The sequence below is a fragment of the Eucyclogobius newberryi genome, unplaced genomic scaffold, assembly GCF_026437365.1.
Source record: "Eucyclogobius newberryi isolate DKJ021-1_F unplaced genomic scaffold, fEucNew1.0.hap1 SCAF_20, whole genome shotgun sequence".
In the NCBI taxonomy this organism is placed as follows: domain Eukaryota; kingdom Metazoa; phylum Chordata; class Actinopteri; order Gobiiformes; family Gobiidae; genus Eucyclogobius; species Eucyclogobius newberryi.
Genome location: NW_027315835.1, coordinates 18002960 through 18015377, shown reverse-complemented (window position 1 = coordinate 18015377; position 12418 = coordinate 18002960). Strand labels below are relative to the sequence as shown.

Here is a 12418-nt window from a genome sequence, read left to right as displayed (position 1 = left end):
GTGGTGATTTGAGCGATTCTACGATTTTCTCATAAGGATAACATGGGATGTTTCTGTCATCGCTACGGTTACGCCGTACAAAATATGACTTTGGCTCTCATACTTGTATGATCAGGATGGCAAATTAGAATTTTGTGCAAAATATCATGTCATTTGGAAAAACTCTATTGTTTATAGGCTACTCTGAAGGCCAAATAGTCAGAATTCTGGGAAACGTTTGCGGCTCCGTCGCAAAGAGACCGTAAAAATTATCCTTAAAATTTGGATAACTTTAGATGCCCCACTTGTCTAGAGGACGTACACCGATTTTGAGGTTGGTGGGCAAAACGCACTAGGAGGAGTTCGTTAAAGTGTGAAACATAAAAATGTGGTAATTTGAGAGATTTTGTGGTTTTCCCATAGGGATAACATGGGATGTTTCTGTCATCGCTACGACTACGCCGTAAAAATTAAGGCATTTGTCTGATTGGCTTTTGTGATCGGGACGGCAAAATAGAATTTTGGGTAAAGTTTAGACAATTTTGGTAAAACAAATTTTTGACCTTCAATGTTAATTTAAAGGTCACTCTGTAGGGGGCGCTATCGCGGCCATTTCAATTTTGTCATCATAAACTGGTCCAAACTAGAAAGTTTAACAACTGATTCAAATTTGGTCCTAATCGGACTTGTTTTGATCAAATGGGAGCAATTTTTAGATCTGCAATATTCCAAAATAAGTTGTCCAACTTTGCGGCTGCGCCTCACACAGACCGTAAAAGGTATCTCAAAAAATTGGATAACTTTAGATGCCCCACTTGTCCAGAGGACGTCCGCCGATTTTGAAGTCGGTGGGCAAAACGCCCTAGGAGGAGTTCGTCAAAGTTTGACATGAACAAAATGGCTAACACAGCGTGTTTTCATTTTCAAAGGAAGATGGCGGCCATAGGGTAAATCTGGGGGCGTGGCCACAATAATATTTTTTTTTTGTCCTCACGAGAGGAATGTGTGTTCCGAATTTCGTAGCTCTACGACAAAGTTGACCTCGGGGCGTCTCCCATAGGCGCAATGTATTTTGACTTTTGTCGGTGGCGCTGTCGCGCCATTTTTTAACGAAAAAAAAAATGGCCCAGAAAAAACTAAATTTTTCGCCGATTCTGAATTTTGGGCAAAGTTTGGTGAGTTTTTGAGCATGTTCAGGGGGTCAAATTAGAGTTCAAAGCGATGAAGAACAAGAAAAATAATAATAAATATAGCCGCAAGCGGCAATGATCGGCCCTCGCCACGCCGCCGCCACGCCGCAAGAGGAGGGGGCGCTAACGCGCCCCAATTGTCCTTTTATTGCGCCTACTGCTGAATCTGTGACGCTGTCACATCTTCTCCCCTTTGTTTTACCATCAAAAGGCAATTTTATTTTGAATTCTTGGCACAATGTGCGGCTTTGCCGCACAGACACCGTGACTCTTTGAATAAAAATGTGGATCACTTTTGATCCTGAAGATGAGTCTCACCAAATTTCAGGTTAATAGGGCTAACGCCCTAAGAGGAGTTTGTGAAAGTCTAAAGTGTAAACATGTTCTGGCGATTTCCCCATTGGAATAACATGGAAGGTTTCGGTCATCGTTACGGCAACGCCATAACAATTATGACATGGCCCTCATTGACTTTTTTGATGGGGATGCTAAAATTGAGTTGTGTGTCAAATTTCATATAATTTCGCAAAACTAAACATTTAACCTCCATATAAAATCTGTAGGGGGCGCTGTGGCGCCAAATGAATTTATTTCACTTCAAGTGGGTTTAGGGCAAAGAGTTTAACAACTGATTCTAATTTGACGCAATTTGGACTTTATCTGCGCAAACGGCAGAAATTTTAAATATGGGAGATTTCTGAAATTCTAGCTACAGTTTGCGGCTTCGCCGCACAGAGACCGTGAGAGGTATCAATGTAATTTGGATAACTTTTGATGTCCCACTCCTCAGTAGCATTTTCACCAAATTTCAGCTTTTTAGGGCCAACGCCCTGGGAGGAGTTCGTAAAAGTACGACGTTTGGAAAAACTCCGAAGTCATGTTTAGCCATTTTTGAAGCAATATGGCCGACATTTGGTTGGGCAGACGGCGTTGCCGTAATAATATTTTTTACTTCTCTTGTCACCATCTACCTCGGCGCCAAATTTCATGATTCTACGATCAGATTTTTTTGGGTCATTTCCCATCTCTCAATGCATTTTTGGTACATTTGGGGGCGCTGACGCGCCAATTTTTTTTATTTTAGAAAAGGGAAATAGCCAGAATGTAGAGAGGCACGATTTTTAGAGGTGTGAACATTTTTGTGACTTTTCGTCAATGTTCACTGGGTGAAAAATAGGGGGGTTGGTCCCGAGAAGAAGAAGAAGAAGAATATTCCGATGCGAAAACAATGTTTCCCATTTTTCAAATATCATAAACTATACATTTTCGGAAAGCGCTCGCGCTTTCCTACCTCATGGTGTGGGTCCCTGGTCACTGACGGGTACTTTCGTTAATTTTGAGTGGGCTCCGCCCACTTTGTGTTTTTGGCCCTCTATACAGTAATAATGTTCAATTTTTGCATTACATGCTTATATGCACGGAACATGCAAGAGATGGGGAACGTATTCGTGAGCTACTTAGGGCAAATGAGTGCTTTATATGGGGATGACGACCGCGAAGCGGTCGTCATCCCAATGTAAAGTGCTCGTTTAGTGCGCACTTTTGCACGGGCTTCGCCCGTTTACAACGGTAATGTTCCATTTTCCTACTATTAATTAGTATGCACGGGGCGTGCGTGAGTGAAGGAGTGCGTTAGTGAGTGTTTGGAAGTGGGCGAGCGCTTCGCGCTCGATTTTGTGCGCACTACGTGCGCACTTTCGCAGCCGTGCTTCGCACGGCCTTACGAGATTAATAGGCCTCTCGCCAGCTTGTGGCGCTCGGGCCTAATAATATTTTTAGCAAAAACAATATAGCCGTTTCCACTATAACAACAAATTATACATCGTTTGAAAGCTCTAAGCCTTCCCGATGCCGCCATGGGGTGGAATCATCATTACGAGCGCTTACGCGCTCGTCACTCCCTATTCCGTCGGGATGCCCCGCCCACTCCCCATAGACTTCCATTGATTTGAGCAGATACAAGCATGGCCCATGCCTGCGGCATGGATTCTCGCGTACGGGACGATGCCAGGAGGGTTTTTGGAGGAATGCAGCGCTTCGCGCTGCTGTTGTCAACAATTAGTGAATGGGCTGCGCCCATTCACTAATTGTTGACTATTTCTGTCATAGCAGGAGTAAGTATGCATGATCCATGCCTTCGGCATGGGCTAGTTCACTGTACTTGCCAGGGGCGACGGGGTACCAAACATGCGGGGTCGAACAGTTGCAACGCTGCCTTTGGCAGCGTTGCGGGAGCAATAGGCCCTCCGCCCTGCTGGGGCTCGGGCCTAATAATATTCCGATGCGAAAACAATGTTTCCCATTTTTCAAATATCATAAACCATACATTTTCGGAAAGCGCTCGCGCTTTCCTATCTCATGGTGTGGGTCCCTGGTCACTGACGGGTACTTTCGTTAATTTTGAGTGGGCTCCGCCCACTTTGTGTTTTTGGCCCTCTATACAGTAATAATGTTCAATTTTTGCATTACATGCTTATATGCACGGAACATGCAAGAGATGGGGAACGTATTCGTGAGCTACTTAGCGCAAATGAGTGCTTTTTATGGGGATGATGTCTCTTTATATGGGGATGATGGGGATTGATGATGTCTCAATGTAAAGTGCTCGTTTAGTGCGCACTTTTGCACGGGCTTCGCCCGTTTACAACGGTAATGTTCCATTTTCCTACTACTAATTAGTATGCACGGGGCGTGCATGAGTGAAGGAGTGCGTTAGTGAGTGTTTGGAAGTGGGCGAGCGCTTCACGCTCGATTTCGTGCGCACTACGTGCGCACTTTCGCAGCCGTGCTTCGCACAGCCTTACGAGATTAATAGGCCTCTCGCCAGCTTGTGGCGCTCGGGCCTAATGAATGCCTTCTGAACTTTTAATAGAGCTATATTCCAGGCGTTAGGAAGCCATGTTGCGGCTGGACTCACGTGCTTACGTAGATGCAGCACAATTAGATTGCCTTTAGAGCTTGAACATTGAAAAAAACTGCAGGAGATTGAATGAGAGGGTGCAATTTTAGACGAAGCTGAGATTCCACCAAAAGGGGCGGGACTATGTGCCGGTGGCCGTACACTGGCTCTGCTGATTGGATATTTCTGGGCATTTTAATGCATTGTAAACTTCAACTAGACCACTTTTTCCCCCTTTTTGTTGGCAGTGTGCCGCACCCATCGCCCTAATGACCAGCCACCCCTGATACATGTGATGGATTATCACAAAATATCTGTAAAAAAGCTTGAAATATTTTTGGAGTACGGAATTACTGTAATTGAAATTGATAAGCTCTGACTTGTATCAATTGTGTAAAATGCAAAAATTGTGTAAAATGCAAAAATCTCTAATGATAACGAATGACAGCCTCATGCAGATATAGTCCTTTGATAAACAAACCATACGGTTGACTTTATGTAGCTTATTTACTACATTTCATTTGAAAAAAGTGCTCAATTTTATTCTATTGGTATTTGTGTTTGACACAGCCATTTCCCAATTATGCACAGAAGCTTACTGTCTGATAAGTGCAGTTTCTTTGCAGCCATGTTTCCACTGCCTTTCTTCTCCACCACCTCTCGTGCGTTCACACATGAGCTGTTTGAATGACGGTGACATTTATGGTTCTTGTTCCCCAGGTTATCCCTGCACACCAGAGATATCCTGCTGAGCCTCACCCACTCACAAGGCCAGCTATGCAGCTTCAAATCAATACGGCTGTTGGATTTCACTGCAGGCGCACGGCATATTCAACACCACTTGTCCACTGTAACTCACTTGTTTCTCCTAATGCCTAACCCTTTGTGCACTTGATCAGCCATGCTAAGAATATGTGCAAAGGGACAATGATGTAACCTTATGTCACCACACAACGGCAAAGCAGGGTACAAGATTAGTGCTTTTTATTTAAAAGTCAATTTTTTTGTCATAACCTGCCTCCTTTTTCCCCCATTTCCTGTCCGTGATATCTTCCAGACTAGTCATGTGACCACAGTGTATAGATCCACTGCCTGTTTGCCTCCTGAGGGTGTTTTTAATTAAAAAAAATTGAACAGGCTAATGGATTCTATTACCATTTTATGATACTTCTTTGACCACCACCTCTTTTTCTTCAACATAACCAACAAGCCAAGACATTGTCATTGTATTAACCGGTGTTCTCACTGAGGGCTTTTGGCATGGCGGCCCTCCATGCTGACGCCGGGACCCACCATGCTGAAAGATATACCGCCAGGTATTAAGATAACCGTGCGCGCGCCGCGGGCATTAGGGTGCTGCTGCGGGCGCTTGCGCATTCGGTGTGTGGTGTTGTTCGCTCACGCCGCCTGCTGCGCAGTGGGCACCGAGCGCCGCTCCTAAGTGACGGAGTGTGATCATATTGGCTTCTATATCGAGGGCGCGAGCGGAAATTGGTTGGTGTCCCACCACCATCCTTAAACCTCAGCCCAGCGAGAACACTGTTAACTGAGTTATGGAACATGATTTTCACTCCTGCCCTCTGATTTTTGAAATAAAATTGTAATTCTGGATACATTTTTGTCTATTTTGTGATATGTTTGATAAAATCTTTTGTCATTTTTAAGAGGACCCCAGAAAGACTAGTGGCCATTAAATGGGAGGCTAATGGGGATCCCAGTAAAACACATTACATTTAACACGCTCTGTTTAGAGTTTGTAACCTGGTGTCCTGATCTTTCTTACCTAAAAGTTCTAACAACAGTCATCCTGTCATGTGACATATAAAATGTTTTATTAGCAATTTGAGAACAGCTGTTGTTGCGTTGTGTTTTACATTTTAGCTTCTTGATTGTATATTTACAAAAAAAAAAGGTGTTGTATACTGATGTATTTGTGCTTGTGTTGCAGCCACTCCCACTCTCCTGGCTCCATGGCAGCAGCGGTGCGAGGAAGTGAGTGGTCATGCGGACGCTGCACCTTCCTGAACGCTGGCGCCGCCCCTCGCTGCTCCATCTGTGAAGCTCCACGCCAAAAGCCCGACCTGAATCAGATCCTGAGGCTAAGCAGTAGCGAGGAGCACCGGTGGGCCTGTCCCCGCTGCACCCTCAACAACCCGCACGGCTCTGGAGCCTGCTCTGTGTGTGGTTTTGGCCAGTCTGCTGCCACCCACACACCCCCCACCACCACCACTGCTGCCACTGCCAATGGCCTCCCCTCGGCCCCCCCTGAATCGCCCACCGCCACCCTCCCCTCTTCAGTGCTGCTGGAGCCTCACGGACAGCATCCAGCCAAAGAGGAGGTGCTGCGACGCTCTGAGAGCAATGGAGAGGTGGTGCGTCTGGAGGCCCAGCACCCGGGGTGGGCCTGTCCTCGCTGTACTCTTCACAACACGCCTGTGGCCCTGTCCTGCTCGGCCTGTGGTGGACCCAGGAAACTATCCTTACCCAAAATCCCCCCCGAGGCTCTGGTAGTGCCTGAGGTGCGGACTCCTGTGCTGGGTTTCCCAGCCCACAGCGCAGGGGCTCCTCCGCTGCTCATAGACCTCACAGACGACTCGCCTCCCGCCCCGCCCTGTGATACTCAGGAGTCCCCACACGCAGCCACACAGTCTTCTTTTGCCTCTTTTTCGTCATTACAGAACAACCCTGTGCCACGCAGCCGGAGGGAGGTGCCTCCTCCCGGACGCCCCCCAAACCCCGGCACTAACACCCCCAGTCCTACTTCCCCCTCCACAGCCATCGTCCCCCCACAGCCAGGACCTCAGCGACCGGCCAAGCCCAAGCACGCCCAGCCGCAGGAGCCCACCTACCCCAGCAAGCGCCTGAGTATTTTAGAGGAAGAGGAGCACCCACTGCCCCCCCACCTCCCCTCCTCATCTTCCTCCACCTGGAAGTGCCCCAGCTGCTCTGTGTCCAACACAGGAGGATCCTCCAAATGTGAGTCCTGCAGATCGTCCCGGTCCGGTGCTGACCTCATCGACCTGGTGGGCTGTGAATCTGTGCGCTTCACTCCTGCCAGCCCCTCCAGCCCAGACTTTAGTACCTGGGCCTGCTCCAAGTGCACACTGCGCAACCCCACGGGGGCCGGCAAGTGCTCCGCCTGTGGCTCCTCAAAGCTCCATGGCTTTCAGGAACAGCAGGCACCTCTGTCCCGTTGCTGCCCGGCCTGTGGTCATTCCACAGGCTCGGCCTCCACATCATGCTCGTGCACCGCTTCATCCTCTTCGGGACATAAGACGCGCAAACAAGGGCCAGGTTTCCCGTCCTCCAGCTCTGCCTCTGGCCTCCAGGAGAAGGGGGGGCAATGGGGATGTCCCGCATGTACTCTGTTCAATGACAACAAGGCCAAAAACTGTGCTGCGTGCCACACTCCCCAGCAGTACCTCACCATGCGCAAGGTGCTAAAACCTCTGAAGAGAAGGGAGAGCATGCATGTCGAGGCCCGTCGCCGCAACGACGAGGGCGAAGCCAAGGAGCTCTGGGAGAATATTGTCAGCTTTTGCAGAGAGGTGAGTAAAGCACTGTCACTGCACACATTGCACACATTTCAAACCTCTACATGTGAATGTATGACTTGATGTCAATGTCAATGTTCTTCACAAAACCATAGTTATAACACATTTTAAGTGACTAGACTAGTGTAAACTTGCTTTCCCTCGTAAAAGACTTCCTGGTAAAATAAAGGTTAAAGTAAAAAGAGTCTTTGGTCTTAACAATTAGTTAACACATTTTCTATATTTCTTTGAGGATTAAAATAGAACTTTGCTTGTGTAATTTTCTCAGGACATTCAGAATGTAATTTTATCGGGCCTTTTTGTACCCTACCGTAACATCGTATATGTCCTATTATCACTTGACATAATGTGGGATCTAATTGTGCCGTTGCAATCAGGGTCTCCCTGTGTGTTACCATAACAACATAATCACATTCAAAGATCACAGGGCTGTAAGGTCATCTGTGTGTCATCGGGAGGGCTCACTGGAGTGATTCATCCTCTCACCCGAGTACAGGCACACAGGTACTCATCTCAAACAATGTTGTAATAGGAATATTCCCTGTTCTTCATGGTCAGTCAGTTTGGCTCTGCTGGACTCTGCTGGACTCTGCCTGGGATTGTCTTGATGAGGCTCTCTGGTGTCTCTCATGCCACGTTTACAGTAGCATGAAGTGAGCTTTCCGATGCATTATTAATGGCTTCTTTGAGAGTCACAGAGCTCACCAGTGGGAGCGTGGGAGGCACAGATATCGAGGATCCCTCTCACCTCTCATACTGTCTTCCTAAACGCAACATTGAAACTAAAGCTTGAAACGTTGAATCTATTTTGTAGTTCCTCTCTTCAAAGTTCACATATTTTCATCTTTCCCCTCTGTTTGTTCTCTCTCTTCTGTCGCTCCGCTCCCATCCTCCCTGTGCTCTGTTCTTGTGCGGCAGTGAAATAGTGCTAAGGTGAACATAGGGCTGGGCTATTTTAAGCGGCAGAGGCAGGAGAGAAAAGATGATTTGCTCCCCTATGGCGCCCGTAATCAGGAAGTGCATCATCTGCAGCCATGAGCTCTCAGGGGTCAGGGACATCAAGGGCAGAGGAAAGCGCTAACCATCCTCCTTCTAATATTGTCAAAACAGTGTATATGGTGTATATATCTGTAGAATGCAAACATTTGTTTACACAAACAAACAAATTCCCAATTGAATAGAGCTAATAAAAGACTATACAAATATTTGAATTGATTTAGTCTGCTGACTGTTGCCTATACAATAGTCCTAAATATTAGATTCAACTGCTGTTTGAAATGATCATTTTTGTGATATTACCTCTTTTGAATTTGAGCCCAAGGCATCAGTGCAAGAAATATTCCCTTTACACCTGAGTGCACTTGTTTTCTCCCTTGCTCCTGGTTTCTTGTCTGTCTGATTGGCTGTAGGAGCAAAGGATGTGCACTTGATTTCTTCTCTTGATTTGATTATTTGATTACAGTCCTCTTACTCTCACTCAAAGTACTCATATTTATTTGTCTCTTAATTGGTTATTTTTAAAGACTAATTGAACTCTTGTGTTTTTATCAAAATGTTATGTTATTATTCTATGCACAAGAAGTGCCAGGCTGTTGGCGGTTGCCCTTGTTGGTCTAATAGGTGTGGAGCTGTTAGTGCCAGCTCAATACGTCCTTGTTAGCAGACTTTTACGAGATCAATAGTTAGCCTGTAGCATGTCACTATCCAAACACACAGGCTAACCACTCTGAAGCGGCCTTGTACGGCTGCCAGTGGTGTGTGCTCTTGGAGAGCAGAAGGTTTTCCTTGCTTGAATTGGTGAGTGGTGCCAGAGCTTTGTTTGTTGGCGACGGTCCAGAGAAAGCAACAGTGATGAGGTTTGCCCAAGTGACTCGCTGTAGCCCATCACAACAACACACTGCTATATCCAGACTCCTTATGCAAATCCTTGAAGCAGAAGTAATATATTTTTAATAAATGTTATAAAAAATTTAGAGCGCCATCTGAGCTTCGGCTCGCCGTTCCAGCTTTGAACAAGATAAATGTAATACAATCTGCAAAAAGTGACTGAGAATGAAACAAAACCACTCCCAGTATTTTCAGGGCACAACCTGCTTGGAGTTCTACATTCTAGAAATTGAATGCCATACTGTTGAACATTCCAGGCAAAGTAATAACGTCCCCATGGAGACGAGCAGCTAGCGGACCCTCAAGCAGCTAGTGCACTTTTAATTTGTCATACAAGAAATTTCTAATTTAATATTTTGTTTAATTTTTTTAGCAATTTGTTCTTGATGTTCTTTGAGTGCAAAGCTTTTCACTTGTGTAAAGGATTCAAACAGCACCAAACGACTTGAAATGCCTTTGGGAGACATTGTGTTGACGAAGTAGCTGTAGTCGCCTCTCTAATGTTTCTGAACAGCTCTGAGCTTGTTTACTGCTTGTGGTCAGCCACTACTGACAAGGGAATGCAGGATTCTCACTCAATCAATGCAGTTTAGTTTTGACCGCTAAAATACTGATAATTTCCAACACCGGCGTTGTAACAATATTTACACAACCCTGAGAGTCCAGTGTCCTGGTTAGTTGTTATTCCTCAGATTTGTCAGTTTATGCCGTGTGCAGCAGAGTTGTTCCATTTCCCCCTCACAGCTGCAGTAAATCCATTTTTGTACTTAAGCCCAAAATATAAGCCAGTTCATAGGTCACACTTGAGCCACTGAACTGCAGGATGTGGCTTTGAAATGATTTTGCACCAAACTGGATTGTGAAGGATGACGTTTAATCAATTGGCTGCAGTGATATCCAGCAGCCGAGCAACCCAGACATCAAACCCTCCCACGATACTCTAGGTCTCCTGAAACGAGAGAACCTGACCGCTTCTTATGCCCCCGAGTGCACTTGAGTTACATCGTGATAACTCCATATAAAATCCATTGGAGCAGCTTACACGGCCAGGATGTGGGCATTGTCCAGATATCTACTTTACTCGCACCTTTTTTACGTGAAAAAACAACATTATAGCTCAATTTGGGGGAAATGTGCTTATTATCAGTTATGCTCGAATTTTGGGAAGCATATATATAATCGCAATTATTTGGGTCATAAATATTAGTCATACATACATGCATATCATTTTTTTCCAATATTTGGTTTGCTGCTGTGGCCAATACCAATATTAAGATTTGTTTAATCCCCAGCAAGGCCCACAGATGAATCTTAAATTGTATTAAGGATCACAAATGAACATTTCCCTATTGTAAAAATAAAAACAAACTGTATTTATCTGTGATTTAACATAATTAGTTGCATAATTATGTAAACATGGTCTTATTTTTAGCTTAATTGCTCTTCTATTGGGCGTGACCTTGGCCGATACCAACACTGCAAATGATAATGTTTGTTATCATTATCTTTTATATTATTTTTCTTTACCATTTAATTTAAATCTTTGGTAGAGGACAACGCTTCTTGTAAATGTCACATCAAACAGACTCCTTTGTCTCACTTCTGACACCACGCCGGTGACTGGATAGCTTCTGCATTTGCGGCAGGGTTTTCGATGAGCAGATAGTGTGTCGAGATTAAATGTCGCCGTAAGTCTAGGTCACACGTACAGTAGAGTTTGGATTTCACGCTGCTTTTCAAATGGTTTGTTGCGTTAAATGCTTGATGCCCAGTGGGGAGAGTGTTGTGCACAAGCGATTTGGGTTAGCGTCCTGTCTCTGGTATAGGCCGTGGCAGTGCGTTCAGGCCTCCCGCTGGGCACGTCTGTGATGCCGCCACACACAATGCGAGTAATTCCCTCCCCTGCCACATGAATCATTAAGATAAGATAAGATATTCCTTTACTGTCCACACATGGGGAAATTTCATTGTTGCAACGCAGGTAGATACAGAGGAAAAGGACAGATAACTTATAGGAAGTTTAAAAAACAACACTCTTAATAGAAGAACTCTTATAAACAAAACTCTTATAAACAAAAACTCCTATAGACAAAACCTCTCATTTCCTAATAAGAAATGGAGGGGAAAAATAAAGACAAAATAAAATAAAATAAAAACAGCTAGTGTAAGACAAGATAATACTATTAATAATGGTAAAATAAACACTCTATTTACATCAGTTATATGCACATGAATGTGACATTATTGCATGTGAGTACGACAGTAATTGCACATGAATATGACGGTATTGCACATGGTTAAGTCAGTATTGCACATGTTCAGGGCTAGCAGCAGTGTTTATTATACAGTCTGACAGCAGCAGGAAGGAAAGTCCTTAGCAACCCAGAATCTCAACACATTTCAAAGCAGAAATACAAGTTTGTACTACCTTCTAAATAACATCTCGATCTCTTCTCTCCGTCACCCACCCCCACCCTTCCCCCACCCAACCCAAGCAGAACTCTGTCAATTTCGTGGACGACAGCTTCCCCCCGGGCCCACACTCGGTGGGGTTTCCCGAAGGTGACAGCGTCCAGCAGCGAATCAAAAAATGGCTCCGTCCGCACGAAATCAACTGCAGCAACTTCAAGGACCGCGGCGTCAAGTGGTCGGTGTTCAGGACGCCAAGGCCCTCAGACATCCTGCAAGGCCTGCTGGGAAATTGCTGGTGAGCACTTATTCTCGTGTTACATACAGACGCCTGTATATGGCGTTGTTCCTGCTCTATCATTACATTATTTCACAGTTGCCTTTAAATAGATTTGCACTACAATAGAAAACCAAACAATTATCTACTATGAGTGTGCAGTGAAGTTAGTTGGAGACAGAGAGAAGAAAGTGGGTTTAAATAAAGTTGTAATTTAATTAAC

At 45.2% G+C, this 12418-nt stretch overlaps 1 protein-coding gene across 3 annotated transcripts in view; it reads left to right on the top strand.

The window, feature by feature from the left end:
* The window catches only part of capn15 (calpain 15), a 57448-nt gene that overhangs the window by 21199 nt on the left and 23831 nt on the right, over positions 1–12418 (top strand). For 2 of the 3 annotated variants that reach the window (XM_072455564.1, XM_072455561.1), the window contains exons 2-3: positions 6017–7616; positions 12005–12216. In XM_072455564.1, the coding sequence (XP_072311665.1) occupies positions 6039–7616; positions 12005–12216 (1790 nt within the window). In that variant the 5' untranslated portion in view covers positions 6017–6038. The remainder of the gene's footprint in view (positions 1–6016; positions 7617–12004; positions 12217–12418) is intronic. The other variant, XM_072455562.1, reaches the window with a different exon arrangement.